The sequence below is a fragment of the Thalassophryne amazonica genome, chromosome 13 (genome assembly GCF_902500255.1).
Source record: "Thalassophryne amazonica chromosome 13, fThaAma1.1, whole genome shotgun sequence".
Classification (NCBI taxonomy): Eukaryota; Metazoa; Chordata; class Actinopteri; order Batrachoidiformes; family Batrachoididae; genus Thalassophryne; species Thalassophryne amazonica.
The window spans coordinates 40,432,070-40,456,018 of NC_047115.1; the positions used below are offsets into that span (position 1 = coordinate 40,432,070).

The window sequence follows — 23,949 nt, forward strand, 5'->3', positions numbered from 1 at the left end:
ATTTGCATATTAATTAGGCCATGGGTTCAGTGGATGCAAAGTAATATTTTGTCTGTGAGACTATTTTATTGAGCTGGGCATGCAAAATTTTGATAGCCGCTACCGTGGATTCTGAGGTACCTGCTCGGTAACAGACAACACTATTTAGATTATGAGGTCATCTAGTGCAGAATTATACCAAGAGGTGAGCAGGGAATTTGCCAGTTTATAGCTTCTTGTTGTGTCTTGAGAGTATATGATCCCCATACGTCAAAAAAGATAAATGTAGTAGTCTAAATGGTGTCCCGATTCCTTTTCCAGCATAAATTATTGGTGAATGTTTCAACAAACTGGGTAATTCTAAACCAAGTCTATAATGTGAGGTATGACTTTTACACGCATTTGTTTTGTCGGGCTTGCATCAGAGTTATACAGGCTATTTAATAATTGATTGTCTCTTATGTATATCAAAATGTAAGCTACTTTAACCAAAATGGTTTTGTTTTCCAAGATGTAGTTTGCATAGAGGTAGTTTAAATCTGCCTTGACACCAGATAATACAAAACTGAGAATACTGCTTTCACTGTTAATACCGATTAGAATATGGTACATTTGTAAATGCCCCAAACTGAATTCCTAAAGTGTAGCATGATGTTATGGCACTGCTCTGTCAAACAAAAATGGATGACCTACTTTTCTCTCTGCCCCTGAAATATTTTAGAAATTGGATTGGATAGCTTCAGCTGAAGTCCTGTCCACTAACCCAGAAACAGACTAATGCTACAGCTATCGGCAAGGCTGTGTGTCATTCCTCTAACCCCCTTCACTTTCTAGGTTTGGCTGCTGAAAAGTGGGTGGGCATTTGTAATGAAGCACTGAGAGGGCATTTGAACAGAAGACAGCTTTGGTTGAATTCATAGAGCATTTAGGAAGACAGTTGATGGCAAGGACTGATTGGTTTGCCTTTTCTCATCTATGAAGACATTCTGTAAGTGCATTTACAAACTGGAATCTGTAGTAAATTGATTTTTTTCAATTTACTTACATAATTTTGCATAGGATTTACATGTTTATGTAGCCTTACATTGTTAATGCAGAGACGTTTGCAAAGGTGATGTTAGTCTTGTACTGCCTTTATTTAATGATCAGTTTGGTTTAAATTTGTTAGACCTTCCGGTGTCTATGATATTTAGAAAAGTCTCAGTCTGGTGAACAGCTATTACCTCTTGCTTCTGTAGCGCTTAATTTAATGCTCATTCTCGAGGTTTTGGATTTGAAATTTTGACCTTGTGGTACAGTGTATATTTTGCATTATATAACCCCTGAATAGATCCTTGTCATTTGATTGGTGACTTGTATGTCATGTGATATGGATTATTCATACCATTTGCCATTGTGTTCCATGCACCATCAACTTTGGTTCTGTTTAGCATGCAATTTTTGGTTCTATACGTTTAGTGCTTTTGCATGCCACTCTGCGTTCACACTAGTGGTGACAATGTCAACACAGTGCCCAGACTCGCTAGGTAACGGACGGGAAGGCTGGATGTGCCGAGGGGGCTTGAGACCGGGTCAGGAGGGGGGGATCCTGAGAAAGCAGTGTTTGCCAGAGGTAGGGTTGGCCCCACCGCAGCTTGGGGCTTGCAGGGGGCCACTGGGACACAGCAGGCTCTGTCAGATGACACCTGAGTGAGACGGGCCATCTTAGTCTTGCAACCGAGCTTTGTCGGACACTGTAGGACTAGGAAAGGTGTAAGTGCCTTTTCTCTTGTTTATAAATTAATAAAATATCAGATGACCAGGATCTATTTTAGGCGTTATATAAAAGAAACAATGAATGTTTTTTCATTCATTCAATGGAAAGAATTTTTCATGAGGTGAAAGATGCCTCATGAAAAATTCTTACCATTGCACTCAGACATTCATTGTTTGGTTATTAATGCTAGGGGTGGGAGAAAAAACTCAATTCACATAAGTATCACAATTTTTTGTTTTACGATTTTTAAATCTATTTTTTAACAAAAATATTTATTTTTCTAAATTTGAATGCTTAATTTTAGACTACGTTTATCAGCCGGGTTTGTAAAAGTTAGTTTTTCTCCAGCAGAGGGCGAAATGCTTTTCTTTGACTCCCTACCTGGCAACGCAACGTCACATCCGTCCGTGGGAGGAAAAAACATAAATTGAAAGCAGAGAATGGTGGACAGCTCGCTGCATGGCGCGGGGATAAAACCCCCACCATCACATTTTAAATCTAAAGTGTGGGCACATTTTGGATTTTTTTGCTTTGAAGGGAAAAGCAGAACTGCACGTTGAAAGCTATTTGTAAAATCTGTAGTGCACACGTTGCGTACTGCGGAAATACGACAAACCTTAATGCCCACCTAGCAAGGCACCATCCTGAAGTAAATGCAGAGCTTCCAGCCAATCGTCCTGTAGCAGCAAGCCAGCAGACACTGGAAGCAGCATTTTCCAATCTACTCAGCAGTTCTGAAAAAGCGAAATGCATCACAAAATCAGTTGTGGACTTTATTTGAAAATGAGCTGTGGCCTTATAGTGTTGTGGAAAGTACGGGTTTCAGGAACATGCTACACTAATGATGGGATGATGATACCTCGAGTGTATTGACACGCTACACAAACTGTATTGACACTGTGTTGGTCGCTCAATAGTGACCCCTGCAGTAGTTAAAAAAATCATTGCAGGTAAATAAAATGAAAATAAGATGGAAAAGCTAACATGCTGCAAACGCAACATCAGCCTGTGAAATAGTTAATCGCCAGTCCTCAATTTAAAATATGATCTCATCATTGCATAATTTCATGTGCTCAATTTGTGTCAAATTAAGCTGTTCATGAGAAGAGTTTAAAATTTGCTTAAAACCTTGTTTGTGTAAATGCTAAACATTTGTAAAATATAGCAAATTTGTCTGTAATAAAATTCAGAGTTAAAATTTGTAACTTATGTATGGAAATTTGTTAACTTGAGTGTTAAAGCATATGAAATAAAAGACTAAAAATAGATTCATTTATGCATTTTTATTGAGGAACAAAGGTTTCTGAAGTGTCTTTGCTCCAAGGCGATTTCTCCTCTTACACACCAGTTCCCCTGCCTTAGAAAAAACTCTTTCACAGGGTACAGATGAAGATGGTGAGCATAAACATTTCAGTGCGAGTTGATAAAGCTGTGGATATGTTTTCTGGTTATTCTTCCAGTATTGTAAAGGAGTACAAACATATGTAATCTTATTTGGCGTCAAAAGATCAAAATTATTCCAGACTGGGGAAACGTCTTTGAACGATCCATGAAGTCAGTGGAACAAGGTGAGGGCAAGCAAAAATCCATCCAACAAATCTGCAACATGTCGATACAGTTTGTTTCCTTATAAACACAGTTTGGCACGACGCAGCCGAACGACACAGTTCCTGTATCGGTCACGTGATTTTTTTTTTTTTTTTTTTTCTTAAAGCGATACACGCACCAATACGGGGTTTCACTCTTGTGTGCTCGGCACAGTGCTGACGCACCAGTGTTGTTCATCCCATCACTATGCTACACACGCTGGAGCCGAGGTACGTGATCCCTTCCAGAAAGTATTTCTCTTTTTTACAGCACTGACTGAGCAGAACAGTTAAATAAGCTGCTAAAGTAACTATTTCTGTTTGTGTACTATACATTTTATTTACTACTTTTGACATCTAGGGTTTTAAAAGAGCTCAAACCTCCACCAAGGATAGTTTCTAATTCTGTAAATTTTTACCTTGGAAAATTTTTTAAGGTCAGAGTCCTGTTACAAGTAGCTTTTCATACACTAGAATGTAATACAAAATCTAGATCAAAAGGGCTTTTCAATGTTAAAATCAAGTATCCGCTAAATCCGCAATATGGATCAGATGCAGATCAAACTTAGTCTATTCATTGACAGTGCCAGTTTGCACTGCTTTGTCATAAATGAAGAGTGATTGAGGCACTTTTGATTGAGATATAATGCAAAAAGTACACTAAATGGGCTTTTCAAGATTAAATTCAAATGTCCACAAAATCCACAATCCATATCAGATCTAGATCAAACTTTGTCAGGTGATAGTGAGTGCCAGACCACAAAATCTGTAATCTGGATCAGATTGGGACCAACCTTTGTCAGTCAGTAAAGGATAAAATCCTACATAACGCTCTCAAATATGGAAGAAATTTGATCTTTTTTGGCAGAGTTATAATTTTTGAAAATTTGTTCAATGTTAAATATACGGATTTTTCCTGACTTTGACCTTTGATCTATGGTCATAAAAATTTAATCAGTTCTTGCCTATGAGGATATGAATCTTCAGTAAAAATTTGATAATAATATATGAAAAATTGTATACTCCAGGCTGTTCACAAACAGGGGTGAAAACCTGACCTCCGCTCAACTTTGTTGCCAGAAGATATAATCAGACCTGCACTCAGAGGAATAGGGGTTTCATTTCTCTCTCCAAAAGTACGGCTGGAATGACAAAGTATTTGTACGTTTTTAGTTCCACTTCTATACTTTCACACACAGAAATTGGGTCTTATTTTTGTACCCAAAAAGTACATTCAGAAAAGTACAGAAATGGTCCTAACGTGATGAATGTGGCGTATCACCACAGACAAGAGGCCACGTCACTGTACTTTAATTTTGTACCCACACCACAGATGTTCTCCTGAGTAGTGAAAAGTAGTCTTATTTTCTGGTTTACCGCAGTCCAACATTAGGGCTCTCCAATTGGTTCAAAATGCTGCTGCCAGACTTTTGACAGGAAGCAGAAAGTTTGACCACATTACACCCATTTTGGCATCTCTTTACTGGCTTCCTGTCCCTGTGAGATCAGATTTTAAGGTTCTGTTATTAACCTATAAAATTATTCACGGTCTAGCATAGGGCTGCAGCTATTGATAATTATTTTAGTAATCGAGTATTCTATTGATTATTCTGGCGATTAATTGAGTAATTGGCTAAAAAGTACTTTTGCATTTTTAACATCAACAGCCCAGGGCTCTCCCTAAGCAATGGCACAATGTCGCTGCGTCATCATGGATATTGTCAAATTTAGTGTATCCCTTTCTGTCATTTTTTTTTTTTTCACATCTTTACAAGTTTTGGATCTTTCCTGGTGTCAGGAGCTCAGCCAAAGTCGGGCCAAAGTCTTGACATTTTGCTGAAATGGCGATGGAATGTGGCTTTGTGTTTTTTGTTTTCCCCAACTTATAAAATGTAACCTTTTTTAACCTTTTTTGTTTTTTTTAAAGGTTGGTGAACTGGGTCCCTGCATCATTTTTGTTTTTTATCCCTCTTTCTCTGTGATTCAGCTAATGTTTTTCAGCTGGAGATTGAACATGCAAGTCTCACAGTCTGTTTTTTTTATTATTAGTATTATTATTTTATTTGAGTTACCGTGTTTGTGAAGCATTGTGTGTTACAAAGCGAAACACTCAGTTCAAGTCTGAGCAAAACACAGAAGGAAGAGTGGGCTTCTTCCAGAGACTGTCAGTGTGGCCGGGGATGGAGATGTGAGGCCAGTGCTGAGCCGCTCACACCGGGCAAGGAGAGGCAGCCACTGGCCGCCGTGCGAATAGCCACTCCCCACGTAGAGCGGAGAGCAGGCAGCGGACGAAACTGTGTTTAAAAAAAAAAAAAAAAAACAGACAAATGCACTGCTTCACTTTAAATGCGCACTAAGCTATTTCAGCTGATCATCATGGACCGTTTTTCTCCTAAAAGGCTTTATTTAACTCTGTGTGTCCCATTGGAAACCTGTAGCTATTGTACTAATTTGATTAGTGCTTACACAGCTCATGCATGCTCTAGTCTTCTTTTGTTTGTTTTTCTGGGGACGTTACAGCGCCATACACAGGCCTGGCATATGTACTACAATGTTAAAGCTTTGAGGCACAGAATTTGTGTCAAACATTTTTTTGTAATCGAATTATTCAAATTACTCGAGCCCTAGTCTAACACCTCCCTGCGTAGCTGACCTACTTAAACCCTACGTACCGGCCCAGGCTTTGTGTTCTCAGGGTGCAGGACTACTTTGTGTCCCTAAGGTTAATAAAAATTCTGCGGGTCACAGAGCTTTCTCTTATCGTGCCACTGTTCTGTGGAATGAGCTCCATGCATCAGTAAAACAGTCAGATTCTGTGGAGACTTTCAAGTCCAGACTTATTTTCCCTTTTGTATGGCTAGCATACTGGCATAGTATGTTACTATGCTTACGACCCTTTTAAATTCATTTTATTAGTAAACAGAGCGGGCCACGGCCTTAAATTTATCTAAAGTCTGGGTCTTTTAGTGAAGCTTAAGGCTAGTGGCCAGCGATCAACTTAGTATTTCTTCTGTTTTTCTTGTTTAATGCTGTCAAATTATACTGTATTTGTTGTCTTTCTGCGCCTGATTCTGTTTTTTCTCTCTGTTTGAGGTGCGGCTCCATCCAGAGATGGGAGTGAGTGTCTTCTTCTGCAGGTCTCCCGTCCTGTGCACCAGCATGGACTCCTAAAATTTTGTGTATATTCGTATTGTCAATTGTGTTGGTTGGTTTGCATGGCCTAAGCAGTGGGTCACCCCTTTGAGTCTGGTCTGCTTGAGGTTTCTTCCTCAAATCATCAGAGGGAGTTTTTCCCTTACCACCGTCACCTGTGTGCTTGCTCAGAGGGTTGGTAAGGTTAGACCTTACTCGTGTGAAGCTCCTTGAGGCAACTTTGTTGTGATTTGGTGCTTTATATTTGAAATAAATTGAATTGAATTGAAAAGGCTCATGGTTGATCCATGATCTATACGAACCCCCCCATAGTTTGGTACACAACATACACAGATTAATTGCTAAGTTTATATAATGGTGTGAAATACAGATTTATTGTCATTGTGACTTGTTTTTAAAAGTAGTAACTGTGTGAATCTCGATGCAGATGTCAGTGAAATCAAAAAGTGCAGCTTCTTATACATCAATATGTGAGTAGAAAATGCTATGTGCTTAAGGCTGAGCCAGTTTAAAGCAAAGCATGCCACCTTACGCTGCTCACGCTCTGCTGGAGTCAACCTGAAAAGGTTGACACACATTGTTGTCCAAGCATTGCAATAATTACTGAAAAATATCAGGAAGATGAGGGCGAAATGTACACACTGATCTCACTGTAATCATTCAGATGAGTGAGTATGTTCCCTGCTGTACTTTGCAGGAGAGGCTGAGAGTCCAGAGTCCACTTTTTACATGTTCATGACAAATGTGTTTTTATTTTATTTACTTTTCTCTCTCTCTCTTACTAAAGCATGATATTTCAAATTGACAATGATTTAAGGGTTAGGAGTAGTACACTGATGTCTTGTTAAAGTAGACACCTTAATTTTAAAAATACAAAATTACAACTGATCACGTTCAAAGGCACTTGATAACTGTTCAGGTACAGCTGGAGTGACAAATCTTTGTGCCATTTTAGGTTCATTGGAGTTGCCTTGATTTCTTTGTGTATGCTGAACTCTGATGTGTACCCATGCACACAGGGTCAAAATGAAATCTAAATGCAAGGACAAGCTTGATTCTGCCTATAAGGCCATATCTCATTAAAATGTCAATGATGTATAGTAAAGTTGGGCCAAATAGACCCCTGTTATGAACTAAAACCTTAGGTGTGAAGACTCTCACCTCAAGACTGAGCAGTTAAGGGAAGTGCAGACAAAGATCCGTTTCTGATGTGATGGATTTCTCGTTCCATTCCAGTCATATAACATGTTCAACTGCCTTAAATATGCCTTAGTAATAAATTTTGTTATGGTTACTAGTAATAATTACATTTTTATTCATTTCTTATGTCTCTCTTCAGGTTTTGAAAGCATTTTGGAGGGTTTGTTTGGTCCACAGCTGGTAGAAGAACTAAAATTATTTAAGGGTAAGACTTTCAGAGAACAGATAAGGTCTTCTTCTTGATCATAATGGTAGCCTTGACCCGATTAACAGCTTTGAATGACATGAGTAATTTTGCTGTTTGATTATGAGCTCTGATCTGCTCATTATGACAGTGCTACTCCATTGTACCATTTGGAACCACTCTACGTTTTGCCTTTCTCAAGTTCTGTAATTTTGTAAAGGCATTTTTGCAATGCATAATGTTTGCAAAAGAGTAATGGGTATTATTTTTCTGTAATTATTGTATGGCTTTTGCCTTACAATATAAAGCGCCTTGGGGCGACTGTTGTGATTTGGCGCTATATAAATAAAATTTATTTGATTTGATTATTTGGGTTCTGTTTGCATCTACTGTGCAAGCACTTTCAAAAAGTAGATTTTCATGGAATAGTTTTTAATAATTGGCTGCTGAAAATTAAGTTGAACTGGATTAATTCTTGATTTTGTGTGATTCATAATTTAATTACTGAAAAAATTGTATTAAGAATTGAATTATGAAACTATTGTCTGAAAAGTATCAAATTTAGAATATTCAGTTAATTTTGAACAATGCAAGTTGAAAATAGTTTTTATCAAGCTGCATTTTACAGTGCATCCAGAAAGTATTCACAGTGCTTCACTTTTTCCACATTGCATTATGGTAGTTATTCCAAAATGGAGTAAATGCATTTTTTTAAATTTTTATTAAAAATAAAAAAAACTAAGAAATCACTCATACATAAGTATTCACAGCCTTTGCTTAATACTTTGTTGATGCACCTTTGGCAGCAATTACAGCCTCAAGTCTTCTCAAATATTATGCCGCAAGCTTGGTGCACCTCCTCTTTGCAGCACCACTCAAGTTCCACCAGTTTGGATAGGGGGTGTTGGTGCACAGCCATTTTCAGATCTCTCCAGAGATGTTCAATCAGATTCAGGCCTGGGCTCTGGCTGGACCACTCAAGGACATTCACAGTGTTGTCCTGAAGCCAGTACTTTGATATCTTGGCTGTGTGCTTAGGGTCATTGTCCTGCTGAAAGTTGAACCGTCACCCCAGTCTGAGGTCAAGAGCGCTCTGGAGCAGATTTTCACCTAGGATGTCTCTGTACATTGCTGCATTCATCTTTCCCTCAATTCTAACTAGTCTCCCAGTTCCTGCCGCTGAAAAACATCCCCACAGCATGAAACTGCCACCACCATGCTTCACTGTAGGGATGGTGCCTGGTTTCCTCCAAACATGACGCCTGGCATTCATGCCAAAGAGTTCAATCTGTGTCTCATCAGACCAGAAAATTTTGTTTCTCATGGTCTGACAGTCCTTCAGGTGCCTTTTGGCAAACTCCAGGTGGGCTGCCATCTGGCCACTCTACCATACAGGCCTAATTGGTGGATCGCTGCAGAGATGGTTGTCCTTCTGGAAGGTTTTCTTCTCTCCACAGAGGAATGCTGGAGCTCTGACAGAGTGACCATCAGGTTCTTGGTCACCTCCCTGACTAAGGCCCTTCTCTCCCATCACTCAGTTTAGATGTGTGGCCAGCTCGAGGAAGAGTGCTGGTGGAGCCGAACGTCTTCCATTTATGGATGATGGAGGCCACTGTGCTCATTGGGACCAGTAGCAGAAATGTTTCTGTACCCTTCCCCAGATTTGTGCCTCGAGACAAGGCTGTCTCGGAAGTCTACAGACATTTTCTTTGACTTCATGCTTGGTTTGTGCTCTGACATGCACTGGCAACTGTGGGACATTATATATAGACGTGTGTTCCTTTCCAATTCATGTACAGTCAACTGAATTTACCCCAGGTGGACTCCAATTAAGCTGTAGAAACATCTCAAGGATGATCATTGGAAACGGGATGCACCTTTGCTCAATTTTTAGCTTCACTGCAAAGGCTGTGAATACTTATGTACATGTGATTTCTTGAGTTTTTTGTTTTTTAATAAATTTGCAAAAATCTAAAAAAAAACAAAACCCTTTTTTCACATTATCATTATGGGGTATTGTGTGTAGAATTTTTTTGAAGAAAAAAAAAAAAAAGATTTTCATCCATTTTGGAATAAGGCTGTAACATAACAAAATGTGGAAAAAGTGAAGCTCTGTGAATACCTGACACAATCCAGACAGACCAATAAAGCAAGTTTGTGGACCGCTATATAAATGCAGTCCATTTACCATTTGTCTGCTAATGCAGCTGTTCAGCGAGTATTCAGACAAGTCAATTATGAACTACTGTAAGAACATCCATTGTTTAAGAACCATAACATAAAGTAAAGAAATTAACTGGAGATGTAAGATAATTTTAAATTTTCTTCCCTAAAACCTATAAAGTATGGTGCTTTTTAAAAATTGTGAACAAGTGTGAGGAATTTGATGCATCTGATGTCTGTTGATCCATAGGTCGTGGGCCTGAGGAAGGGTCAGACTGGTCATTTGATGAAAACTGTCTATTCTGCTGTTTGAGACGAGACAAAGTAAAGGTAGGTCCTCTTTTGGGGATTGCTTTTGTTTACATTATTGTAACATCTCAGGATTTCAGTCAATTGTTGGATAAAATCTTCCCAATGGCAGCATAACTGCCAACCTTACATGCTATAAGGACAGGGCACAGAGTTCAAGTGGTGGTTGATGAGTAGTTGTTTTTACACGGTTCCCGCGGGGTCTAAAAAAGTCTTAAAAAGTCTTAAATTCAGAAACTAAAATTTTAGGCCTTTAAATGTCTTAAAAACACCCACATTTTCACCGCAGGTCTAAAATTTAATTTACTCAAGTCTTAAAAAATTACATTCGCTCCGTCCATTCTGAGAAGTGTGTAGAACAGAAAAATGAAACACTTTCCAACGTGTCGTGACGTCAGACGCGTCGCTTCGGAAGCGGCAAGGGGGCGGAGATTGCGGCCACGTCACACTCTGGCTGTTTCACAACCTGAAAAAAGTTCAGCGATTGCTATCTTGAATTTACGTCGCCTGAACCACAAAAAAGCTTTAAAAAACAGCAATAGAATGATTCTCCCATCACCCTGCTGGGAGAAGCTTTTTTTCAGCTACTTTTCGGAGGGACGTCGACCGAGGGAGGACTGATGACTTGGTGGGATATCGATCGAACCGCGACAGCGGGCCAACCCACACGGAGAAGCCGGCCTTCAGGCATTATTCCTGGGCAGACCGAGGCAGGCAGCCGGCGAGATGGAGCAGACCCCCTCAGTCCGAAATCTCCCACTTTTTGGATATAGGTGAAGTCCCAGTTTGCCCAACGGAGTTTACTTCTGCAGCTTTATCGAGGTGAGAATAATGTAAAAATAAAACGTGACGTTTACTGAACTGCTGTAAAGGTTTAATGATCGGCTAACGTTAGCGTAGCCTTTTAGCACAGTTGATCTGAGTGAATGCTTTAATTTCTAAATGGTTCAGTCTTTTTTATTTTTACCAAATAAAGCTACAGCTTTTTTCAGACACCACAAAAGCTCAACTTTAAATAACTTATTTTTTCAGGCGTTTTTTCTGTCGTTTTTTCTCGTTTTTCCCTTTTTTCTATATAAACTGTTTAGTGTTTCTTTATATTTAAAAGAATATTTTTATTTGTCCCAATCAGGAACATTTGCTGTGCAGACAACCAAACTTCCATTGATGAGCTGAACACCACGAAGTCCAGTCGAAAGAAAACTTCTCTGCTTTTCAGCAACACCACCAGAGGTCAAAGCTGCAGAAGAGACCTTCATCTGGTCCAGAGAATTCAGCAGAACATTACCTGCTTCTAAATAAAAGGCTCTTTGAACAGCAATTATTTCATTATTTTTTTAAAAGCTGTTTCATTTTATATTTTAACAACAAATGAACGGATCATTAAAAATGTCCACAAATCAAAGTCAAAAGACATTTGCACAAGTAGAAGCTCTCCACTTATTGTGCTCAAATTCATATTTTAGAAATGACTGATAACAACATTAAAGGCAATTACATATTTTGACGAAATTACAAGTTTAAATGACTATATATATATATATATATATATATATATATATATATAAATTAAATTCATCATGAGGTTTATGTCACAGAAATCCTACTTTACAATCACACTGCAGTCATTGTTAAATTATTTCCTGTTGCATTTATAATAAACATTTGTATTTATTTAGTGTCTTTTTCTGGTTGAAATGAGATATAAATAATCTACCAGACTTTAAAAAATGTACAAGTTTCCATGTTATTTTATTTGTCTAAAAATAAATGTCCAAGGTCCCTTATGTTAAACAAGAAATTATCTAATCTGAAATAACAGGTGGTTTTAGTTTACAGATGAAAGGTTTCTAAAGAACCATTTATTGATTTATTAAGCTATTTTAATTACAAGTGTTCTAAACTTTTAACAGTAATCAGAAATTTTGAGATAACAAAAAAACATTTCCAATGATTTTTCTTCAGAAAACTGCTCTATAAATGAGCAGTCCTGTCACACGTTAATGTTTTGTACAGATCAGTCATTTCCACCAATCTATTTTGTAGAGATCAGTGATTTCTGAAGAGAACTGGCTCAAAGATGGCTCAGCTGCTTTCGAAGTCGAATGCTCTGCGAAGAGCACACAAAGACAAAGTCGCTGAAGTGAAAGCCCTTGAGGCTGAGATTAGCACAAAAGTAGAGGAGCTGAGATATATGGTTGTATAGCGCCTTTTGAAAATTTAACTTTTTTCCGGTTGGTCAATGTTGTTTATTGTATTGTATATGTTGTGTATTATCACTCAATCTTGTTTTCTGCTTTTGGTGTACTTTGACATGTTTGAAACCCATACAAAATTACATGGTTTTGAGACTCAAATGTGATTGTCCTTTTTTTTGGGGGGGGGGGGTGTCTTGAGGTTGGTCTAAAAAGGTCTAAAATTTAACTTGGTGATTCCTGCAAGAACCCTGTTTTTAACAGGGTTTCTAATGGCCCAGTCACATGGCACTTAACGAAGGGCAACGAAGCCCAAATGAAAGAAATCTGGACTTTCGTTGACTTTTGTTGGCATCGTTTAACCTTCCCCCAGCTTTGTTCCTGCAGCTGGCGCTTCGTCAGGACTTTTAAACTGTTGAAATATTTGAACGAATGCCACTGCCATTTCGTTTTGCTGCTGTTCTTGACATTTTTTTAAATCGTTTGCTTAGTTTTTGAAATGTTAGCGGAATGATCACTTTACTGCTCTGATATTCAGTCATCTTTACACTTATATGTTTTCCCTCTTTTGACAGCTTTCTGTTATAAACCAATATATATGGCTTTGTAATGTAATACAGTGATATAGCAATCACCATGGCACACCAGTTTTTTAAATTTATTTTAATTGGAGCAAGACGTAGCGCTCAGCATGTCATCAGACAGTGAGTATTCTGATGATGAGTTGATCCCTCTTTTGTTCTGGATGAGGAACCAGAGCAGGTGGACCCACCGACATTCACACAGATCTCCACAGCTTCTGTTTGCAGTTTCTCCAGGACTCAGGCGCTATGAGCTCCGTCCCAGCGCCGAGTCCTGGAACTCAGAGATGCAGGCATACACTGCTCCAGCAGTGGCTTCACGCACGTTTTGTTTAAAGCGTCGAGATCAGTGTTAGCTTCAGTTTCATTTTGTTCCTCTTTCGTCCCTTTTGCGCTCTTGGTTCGCAGGCTGTCTGGTGATGAAGCTCGTTCGCCCACCTTTTCTCAACGAATTGTGACTTTTTTTCCCTTCGTTCAGGAATCATCGTATGCCGTGTGGCTGGGCCATAAGCAGAATTACGTTACTAACCAAAGTAAATAAAGTGTCAACTGATTAAAAATAAAGGTTTCCTGTATGTATCTGCAGACAGCTGTCAAAACCATTTTGTCATTTAACAGGAACACTTGCTTGCCTTCAGCAAGGAGGTGCTTGAAGATACAGCCAAACCTCTCCTGGTTAAAGATCAGACTGCAATTACCAGACTAGAAAAACAAACTGAGGATTTTCTTCATGCAGTCTTCTGCAGAAAAGGTAAGTCATCATGTATTAAATGTAACATACGGTTCAGGCGGTAGTGTTTACATTTATTATTGTTTCATAAAAAACATCTGTGTTTTCAGCAAGACTTTAATATGCTATGACTGTGCTACTATTGGTATGCAATATATTTGTTGTGATTATATAAATTTTAAGTATCATTATAAAATGAGCCTGCACGACCTACAGTGCCTAACTCTTCATTGGGCCTGGACATGATTTTCCACTTTTGTAACATCAAATGTAAATACAGAAAAATTAAAGGTTTTATATACAAGAATATTTTTCATACAGTGAGTATTCTGATGATGAGTTGATCCCTCTTTTGTTCTGGATGAGGAACCAGAGCAGGTGGACCCACCGACATTCACACAGATCTAGGGTTTTTAAGAGTAGAATGGGAGGCAGAGCCTTCAGCTTTCAGGCTCCTCGCCTGTGGAACCAGCTCCCAATTCGGATCAGGGAGACAGACACCCTCTCTACTTTTAAGATTAGGCTTAAAACTTTCCTTTTTGCTAAAGCTTATAGTTAGGGCTGGATCAGGTGACCCTGAACCATCCCTTAGTTATGCTGCTATAGACCTAGACTGCTGGGGGGTTCCCATAATGCAAAGAGTGTTTCTTTCTCTTTTTGCTCTGTATGCACCACTCTGCATTTAATCATTAGTGATTGATCTCTGCTCTCTTCCACAGCATGTCTTTTTCCTGATTCTCTCCCCTCAGCCCCAACCAGTCCCAGCAGAAGACTGCCCCTCCCTGAGCCTGGTTCTGCTGGAGGTTTCTTCCTGTTAAACAGGAGTTTTTCCTTCCCACTGTCGCCAAGTGCTTGCTCACAGGGGGTCGTTTTGACCGTTGGGGTTTTTCTGTAATTATTGTATGGCTTTTGCCTTACAATATAAAGCGCCTTGGGGCAACTGTTTGTTGTGATTTGGCGCTATATAAATAAAATTGATTTGATTTGATACACAAATGGTGCACTTTAATATTACAAGTTGAAACAAGTACTACAATGTAAGCAGACTGTAAAAGAAATACCTCAGTTTTGTTTTATTGAAAGTGGTGAATACTTATGGTGTTTTACATTTATATGAATCTATACCATATTTTACTGATCTGTTTTTACCCATTATATTAAAAAAATCATTGTGATTGTATAATGAACTGTAATTTATTTGATTTATTTTTATTTGAAATCATAAAAAAATATAAGTCTAGGTATAATTTTTCCCCTCCTTTCAGATGTGCCAAATGTGTCAGACCCACACATTCCCATAGTGGCTCGAGAGATCCTTCAGAAAATGATCCGGCAGTTTGCCACAGAATATACCTCAAAAACCAGCTCCATTCAGGACAGCTGTCCAGATTCTAAGCCTCGTTCTGACCAAAGCCTGCTGCCACCATCCTCCTTCTCAGGGGCACCGCCTTCTACCAGCTCTGCTTCCTCCCCAGCTTCATCGGCACACAAGCAGAATCCGGTCCTCAGCAAGCTTCTCATGGCTGACCAGGATGCTCCTCTTGACCTCACTGTCAAGAAACCGCTGGCTGAGCCCTCTGAACAAGGTTTGTGAAGTAGTTTTGCCTGTAGAATATTTTTGAATATCCATCCATTTTTCTTGCTCATTGTAATTAAGATTTGGTGGGGTGGGTGTGGTCTGGAGCCAATCCCAGTGTTTCATTGAATATTCTAAGAAATATATTTTTCTAATTAATCTGAGGTGATTCTATGCATTGTTGAAACATGTTTAACTTAAACAATATTAGCTGTATTTGGGCTCATGTTCTGCGAGAAAGAAAAACAAACCTCTCACATTGAGCTTGCAGCCTAATCTATTATATAACCCCTAAATTGATCTTTTTCATTTGATTGGTGGCCTGTGTGTGACATTTCATTGACGAGTTGCCCCATTGTATGGAAAAATAGTCCATTGTGTGATTTACGTAACTTTTTGTTCGCTCCATTGAAAGACTCCACTACCTTTTCATAAAAATGAGTCCATGATAAGAGGAAGCTGTCTATAGCATGTGGACTTTGCCTTGATGATGCAGTTGCAGCACTGATTAACAGTTCTATTTAGGTGTGATGGTCCCTCACTGTGACAGTAGTGCCCTGAAAATTATTGTGTGCCTCGCACTGCCATGGCTTTTGTGTTCCAAGTCCAGTGTCCAGCTAATTTCCTCTTATTTTGTTTATTGTACATTATGAACATCACATGACTAGTGCATAGCAGTCTTAAAGAGTGCTTGAAGCACCTTACCGGAGTTCAAAAGAAGCCGTATACGGACCATAGTGACAGACTAACTCACCGTTGTCGTATGTCGTTCACCACTTATCACCTCATTTCTGCTTAAAACTGCACTGTAGTAATCATCTATCTCAGCGACAGATGTCTGAAGGTTTTGCACAACAATCATTTCCACATAAATTCAGCATTATTTCATCATAAGACAGTGATGCTTTGAAATGGCCGACGCGCTTTGAACGCATCAGCTCGCAGATTGTGTAGCTCCGGCGCTCTGATCGCTTCCTCCAAGTATCGCCTCGTTTCTACGTAAAAACTGATTTTGGAATGATTTAAGAGGTTTTACCTTGTCATCTGATAGTAAATAATCCCATTAATCCATTTGATCGCTTTGGGTGAAAAGACTCTGTCTCAGACGAACTGCTGAGCTCTGAAATGACCTATGCGCCGTGGAGGCAGGACAGACCAATTTTTAGCGGCGGACCGTTCGGTCTGCGACACCAGTTTTCCACTTTTAATCCACTTCTCCACCCACAACCCTTTGTTGTAGCTAGGCAACTGCTAACGTTAACTGCTAGTATTGACTGTCTAAGAGAGGCAGTGTATTTGACTATACAGTGCATCTGGAAAGTATTCACAGTGCCTCACTTAGTCCAAAATGGATGAAATTAATTTTTTCCTAAATATGCTACACACAATACCTCATGATGACAATGTGAAAAAGTTTTTTTTTAAGGATTTTTGCTAATTTATAAAAATAAATAAATAAATAAAAAAACTAAGACATCGCATGTGCATAAGTATTCACAGCCTTTGCCATGAAGTTCAAAATTGAGCTCAGGTGCATCCTGTTTCCACTAATCATCCTTGAGATGTTTCTACAGTTTAACTGGAGCCCAGTTGGGGTAAATTCAGTTAATTTGACATGATATGAAAAGACACACACCTGTATACATATAAGGTCCCACAGTTGACAGTGCAGATCAGAGCACAAACCAAGCATGAAGTCAAAGGAATTGTCTGTAGACCTCCGAGACAGGATTGTCTCGAGACACAAATCTGGGGAAGGGTACAGAAACATTTCTGCTGCTTTGAAGGTCCCAATGAGCACAGTGGACTCCATCATTCTTAAATGGGAGAAGTTGGGATCCACCAGGTCTCTTCCTACAGCTGGCCGTCCGTCTAAATTGAGGGATCGTGGGAGAAGGGCCTTAGTCAGGGAAGTGACCAAGAACCCAATCGTCACTCTGTTAGAGCTTCAGCATTCCTCTGAAGAGAAGAGATCCTTCCAGAAGGACAACCATCGCTGCAGCAATCCACCAATCAGGACTGTATGGTAGTGACAGAAGCCAATCCTTAGTAAAAGGCACATGGAGCCCACCTGGAATTTGCCAAAAGGCACCTGAAGGACTCTCAGACCATGAGAAACAAAATTCTCTGGTCTGATGAGACAAAGGTTGAACTCTTTGGTGTCAGTGTCAGGCGTCATGTTTGGAGGAAACCAGGCACCATCCATACAGTGAAGCATGGTGGTGGCAGCATCATGGTGTGGGGATGTTTTTCAGTGGCAGGAACTGGGAGACTAGTCAGGATTGAGGGAAAGATGAATGCAGCAATTAGAGACATCCTGGATGAAAACCTACTCCAGAGCACCCTTGACCTCAGACTGGGGTGACGGTTGAGAGGTGCTGCAAAGAGGAATGGGCAAAACTACTCAAAGATAGGTGCGCCAAGCTTGTAGCGTCATATTCAGGAAGACTTCTGGCTGTAATTGCTGCCAAAGGAGTATCAACAAAGTATTGAGCAAAGGGTGTGAATACTTATGTATATGTGATTTCTTAGTTTTTTATTATTAACAAATTTGCAATAATAATAATAATAATAATAATAAAAATTGACAGTATCAGCTTGTGAGTAAAATTTTGAGGGGAAAAAGTGAATTTACTCCATTTTGGAATAAAGCTGTAACATAAAATATGGAAAAAGTGAAGCGGAAATATGAGTAGTGAGAAGTTTGAATGTCCCAAGCAAATGGTGAATGGCTGATTTGTGATTTTTGCTGCATTTGGGAATTGAAAAGTTTTTCAGATGTGCAACACATATTTTTGGCCATGAGTAAACACCATCTGTGCACTTGTGGCTCCACTGCTTAATAGTTCTCTTGATTTAATTAATTCCTTAAGGAAGTTTTTTTTTTTTTTTTTAATCACTTAAATGAACAGTTTTCCCTAATATGCATGTTTGGGATAACAGGTCAGTTAGTACTCAACCATTGCAATGGCATTGATTAATTCTGAGTTTCACATGCATAATATTTCTTCTTTTATCAGATGGTGTCCTTGACCTTTCTGTCAAAAAGAATCGTTACAGCAGCAGCCTGTCTGTCTGTAGTCCCTGCATTTCTCCACCTGCGTCCATGCTCAAACGGTGAGATGAGGTTATTTCTATTTCTCTGCTGTCTTTAGTCCTTAAGCTGTGATCATTTTGATTTCTGTGATTACTTTTTTCCTTTCAAAGACCCTTAAAAGAGAAGCAAAAGTGATCAGTGTTGGGGTGTATGTTTTGTATGGCTGGTGTTATTGCATTGACACCTGGGACCACAAAGTAGACCTCACACAGCCAGCTGGGCAAAATAATTAATTTGTGGCATTACGCAGTGCCTTACACACAGTTCTAGCCTCATTCTAGTATACCCTGTAATGTGTAAGCAGCATGTCTATTGCTTAAATTTAAACTTATTTTGCTTATTACAAATTCAGGTATCTCCTGTTCACTTTTGGGTGTAAAACTGTTTTTGTCATCAGTTAATTTAATGCACAGCATTTTGTTTGTTTGATTATGAGAGATCTTGGTTACAAGATATAACATTTTGTTAATAAACATTACCTCAATATACACGTGAGGAATTGAACAGACCCGATGGTCATACAAAAACTTTCAGATTAATCTATATGACCAATAAAGTTGATAAACAGTTTGGCGATTGGCCACTGGAACATACAAATGACAAGAAAATGAATTGATGTCGTACGCTGTGTGTGCATGAAGTACAAAGTAGAATTAGCAAATTATCTGCAGAGGTGTGTGTGTTTACAGTTGTGGTTTTCATTTGTTCTGACTTCACAATACAAGCATTGGTATGCCAGTGCTTTGCTGTAACATGGGAAGTTTCCATATCATGCACACCTGCTGCCAACTTCTCTGTAGAAGTTAATCTCTACTGCTATGTCTATGAAATTCAATTCAGTTTATTTATATATCACCATATCACAACATAATTCACCCCAAGGGGCTTCACAAGGGTAAGGTCTAACCTTACCAACCAGCCCGAGCAAGCACATAGGCAACAGTGGTAAGAAAACTCCCTCAGGTGTATTTTGAGGAAGAAAACTCAAGCAGCCCAGACTCAGGGGGATTGCGTAGGCCATTCTTATGGTAACAGAGATCACATAAACAAAGCATGACAAAGAATTTTCAAGCAAAACCAGAACAGAACAAAAGTCATATTATAGTCCTTCAGCAGTTTTTGTCCAAAAATCTTCTTGGATGGTGACGATCTTTCGTATGCAAGATCAGTTAAACTGCATCCTCAGACAGGGGACTGCTGAAAAAGTGCTCCACTGCATCCATCCGAGAAAGAGTCCGACAATCACATCTCAAACGGAAAGTGAGAGCAGACTCAGTCAGCTGAAAATGACAACTCTGAACACTATTTCTCAGCAGTAAAATAACACTCAGGATACTAATGCAGTCACTGGCAGCTAGCCCCTATTAACCTAGATGGTAATGAATTAAAATTCAAGCTTTCAAAGAAAACAAAAAATCTAAATATTTTTATTGAATACCATATTCACTACACTTATAAACAGCCAAAACAGCTTTTTAAAAAAAAAAAAAAAAAATAACCTACATTCTTATCTCTCCTAACAAACCTTTAAAATAAAAAAATACATGCTCTCCAAAAGCATTCTCATGTCATTATATAAAATAATTAATTTACTACCTTAAATAAACACGAGTAAATTGAAATAATGTTTTCAAAAGGAATTACACACCCTCAGTTTGTATTGCACTTCCCAGCCACCGAAGAATTTTGTGACTAGTACGGTATTGCTGAACTAGTTGCTAAATTTATTATTGAGTCAAAGCAATGAAACCATATTTTGAGAATAAATGATTCAGTCTGTTGTCATGAGCACAAGCGTGCAGATTATGTTCAATAAAGATGCCGTAGATGCTGCCCTAATGTAATCATAGCGGCATGTAATCCCAAACAGTCAGATACTACATTATTTGGATTCATTGAGCACCATTTATTAGTAGGATCTAAAAGTGTTATTGTTGGCAGCAGAAAAAGCTGGATGTGTTTCATGCTGTCATTGATGAACATCATGGTCGCTGTCTTCAGTTTGAAGAAAATTGCCGTATGTTAATATTAAACACAATTTCGGTCTGTGTATTAGGAGATGTAAAGGGAGATGCATAATGTGATGTCAAAATGTGTGTTGACTGATAACAAGTGTGTGACCGTGTAGTCTGGTAAAACCTCTGTTGGCTTACTCTTTTATTGCTGTGCTTGTTCAGTGGTAACGTCACAGTGTCAAAAACTATTTTCATCACAATAATTTTGTGTTGCCTTGTTATCGTGCCCTGCTCCACCTTTATACTTATGCTAGGTTGCCACATTGTAATGACGAAAATGCCACCTCCTTCAGGCAACAGCCGCAAGAATACAGCTTATGTAGATGTATTATGTCCTCTTGGTTTTTTGTGGGGTTTTGTTTTGTCCCTCCTCCCCTTTTTTCTGTTCATTTATTTGCTTGAATAGAATAATCAAACTTCAGACTTTTTGTTCCTAAAAGTCACACAATCAACCAACCATACAGACAGTCACCTGTTCTGATAGATGATGTTACCAAAGCAAGGTCATCTAATATAGGAGTGGCCAACATCCTCCCCTCCCCAACCCATCCTCCCTTAGAAAAGAGAGAAAATGTGCAAGCTCTGCTTACACCCAGTTTCCTTCCATTCAATCAGGCGATCCTTGAGAGCAGACGGACAGGTCGGGCTGTTTATGAAGAGCCTGCAGGATGGGAGGATGAAGGAGGATGTCAGCCACTCTACCCATTATAAGCCTTCGCCGTCTATTGCATATTCGCTGCACGTCAAAGAGGAAGTCAGTCTTGTCCAGGAGAGTGATCCAGAACCATCTCTCAGCTGCCACCTTAGCTCCGTACCCACAGACCTCAGAAATGGATCTGTCTCCTGCAGTTCTAAAAGTCATTTCGGGACTCAGTTCAAACTGAGAACCAATAGTGAGGCTACTGAGCACCTTAAAGACATACCTAGGTTGTTAGATGCTGCTGGACTTATCGCACTGTCCTCTAGTAAAAGAAACTGCTTTACTTGTTCATCTTCTGGCCTCAAGATTCCTCAGGTGCAAGTTCTATCCACAAGCACAGGCCAGTCAGTTGAGTTTTCAGGTTCACTTTGTGAAAATAGTGCAGTAAAAAAGCTTCACCATGGTCAACCTAAGCAGGTCCAGAAAAAAAGTAGTGCTGTTTTTGATGGCTCAGGTGTTGAGAAGGAGTACTGGCCTTCTGACCCTGACTGCCAGGCCTCGGGGAAAAATTTTTCTACTTTGCATTCAGAAATGGAGCTAGGTAACAAGCCACCAAGGAAGAAACGAGGCCGTTATCGACAATACAACACTCAGTTGCTAGAAGAGGCAATTGTGGTGGTGATGGATGGGAAAATGAGTGTGTCTAAAGCCCAGTCGATCTATGGCATTCCACACAGCACCCTGGAGTACAAAGTTAAAGAACGATTAGGAACACTGAAACATCCCCCCAAAAAGAAGTTGAGAGTACTCCACCAAGTAGAGGAACAGTGTGGTTCCTGTTCCACTGAAAGCAACAGACTCCAAAACTCCCAACACAAAGTGTCTGAATAATGGCATGATACACTCACAGAGACTGGGGCCCAAATGCATGATAGAGGTGTCCAAATGTCTGACTTAAGAATACGATGGAGTACAGCACTGATATCGATGTTCTTTTAACCAGAGTCATGGTGTATTTGAGACAGTGGTGACTACTGATTTGTCTTTCCATCTGTTTCTAAATAATAGTGTGATATTTAAATTTCATTTATTGATGTTATTTATTCATCTTTGGTTCTTAAATTCTTGTGTATTTTATTTATAACTGTTAAACACTAAAACAGTGTCAGTGCACTAAGTGCTGTCTTCAGAAGGCACTACTGTTGTTTGCATTTTATGTAGGCTAGATGTTGGAAAACCATTTTTAGTTCTGTAAATGTATTCTTGACAACTGAAAGCAAATGTTATCACACATGTACAAGTGGCGCCCCTTAGTGTCAAAACTAGTAAAGGCACTTGGCCATAATAAGTGAAGTGCAAATTCAGACTTTACTCTGTAAAATGTAAAATCTTTGTTCACAGTTCTCTTAATGCACTGCTGTGGTTGCAGTGACACTAGGAAACAAATGTTTCCCAACACCATGATACCCTAAATACACTATTAAATGGTCTCAGCCTCTGAGAATAAGAATGAAATACAAACACCCCCCCCCCCCCCCCCAAGAGTCTCACTTCCCTTTAAATCCAATCTTAATGTCACCAAAAAAAAAAAGGATGTAATGTTTTCTATGCCCACCCCATGCTACCTTAATTCACCCCCTCAGAATAAGATGGTTGTGAGTGCGTAAACTATATTTCCCGTAACAGACTTTTATACATGTATCCAGCCCTCTGTTAGTTATGCTTCAAGCAAAACAGGAATTTCTCAAATCCTCCTTTGAGGTGATGTTTCAGGATATGTTGCGTCCTGCTGTAAGATGTCCTTACTACTTACTTTAACTACTGCAGTTATCGGTAGCATTTCAGTGTCAGTTTAAGTCTTCTGAACATGCCTCTGGCAAGAAGTGGGAGGCTATGAAACCCATATCAATGTAATGCAAAAATATAGCGTTTTTAACTTATTTAATTTTTAAACGTTACACACAGATTTGGTATTAATTAAACACACTTGAGTTGCTTTGTCAGTGGATCAGTTGCTAGCACGTTTTGGTTTCTGCTTTAATCAATTGAACTGGATTCATGCCCTTCTGACTTTACCGTGTGTGCAAGGTTAATATTTCAGAGAAGTCGTACTTTTAATCAAGCTGAATTCATGATGTCGGATTTTGCGTTCATGTGATTGTTGTGGTTGCTTTTGATCTGCATGTTGGTGTGGCACAGGTTGAAAGCCCCTTTCACACCGGGCCGACGTAGAGTTGTGTAATGTGGCGTACCAACTACACCAAGCTTATGCAGCCCTACGTGCCAATACACTGAGGAACACAAAGGGGTCTGCGAGATGGATGCAAAAAAATTAAACGTTTAATTTTTTCGTGGACATTTGGCATAGAGCACTGCGTCCAGTGCTCTATGCAACACTGCACTGCTGCACACCAAGCCCCCACAATTGTACGCTACTCTACGCCAGTCCAGTAAAAAATCTTTTTAGGTTTTTTTATCAGTACATACCTGCATTGCTAGATTTTATTCATCCCGCTGGACTTTTCTGAACTTTGCTGGCGGTGAAGTTTCAAAACCACAGAGGAAGAAGAGGCGGGACAAAGCTTCCCCCCTGCACGCAACATACGCTGCCATTTCTGCAGAATAGATTCGCAGCACAATTCAACTCTATGCAGGCCCGGTGTGAAAAGGGCTCAACACTGGATGCCCACCCTGATGCAATTCCAGATAAAAAGCAGAATGGAGCACGGCTGAAAGTGTCACGGAGTGTAGTTGGGCTCAAACAAAATCCTCAAATTTTTTACAT

The 23,949-nt window shown here is 39.4% G+C and overlaps 2 protein-coding genes across 3 annotated transcripts in view; both read left to right on the forward strand.

Moving 5' to 3' along the window:
- The window catches only part of wu:fc17b08, a 50,407-nt gene that overhangs the window by 12,929 nt on the left and 13,529 nt on the right, over positions 1 to 23,949 (forward strand). Inside the window, exons 2-6 of one of the 2 annotated variants that reach the window (XM_034185754.1) lie at positions 7,814 to 7,879; positions 10,272 to 10,351; positions 13,725 to 13,857; positions 15,102 to 15,422; positions 18,433 to 18,529. In XM_034185754.1, coding sequence (XP_034041645.1) covers positions 7,814 to 7,879; positions 10,272 to 10,351; positions 13,725 to 13,857; positions 15,102 to 15,422; positions 18,433 to 18,529 — 697 coding nt within the window. The remainder of the gene's footprint in view (positions 1 to 7,813; positions 7,880 to 10,271; positions 10,352 to 13,724; positions 13,858 to 15,101; positions 15,423 to 18,432; positions 18,530 to 23,949) is intronic. The other variant, XM_034185755.1, reaches the window with a different exon arrangement.
- On the forward strand, positions 20,977 to 22,688 carry LOC117524028 (ligand-dependent corepressor-like). The gene has a single exon (XM_034185756.1). It carries the CDS (start codon positions 21,096 to 21,098, stop codon positions 22,053 to 22,055), a length of 960 nt encoding a protein of 319 aa, XP_034041647.1. The 5' UTR covers positions 20,977 to 21,095; the 3' UTR covers positions 22,056 to 22,688.

Bases quoted from the DNA above. Each gene is read 5' to 3' on its own strand.
- LOC117524028 (XM_034185756.1), top strand. From the start codon at position 21,096: ATGTGCAAGCTCTGCTTACACCCAGTTTCCTTCCATTCAATCAGGCGA.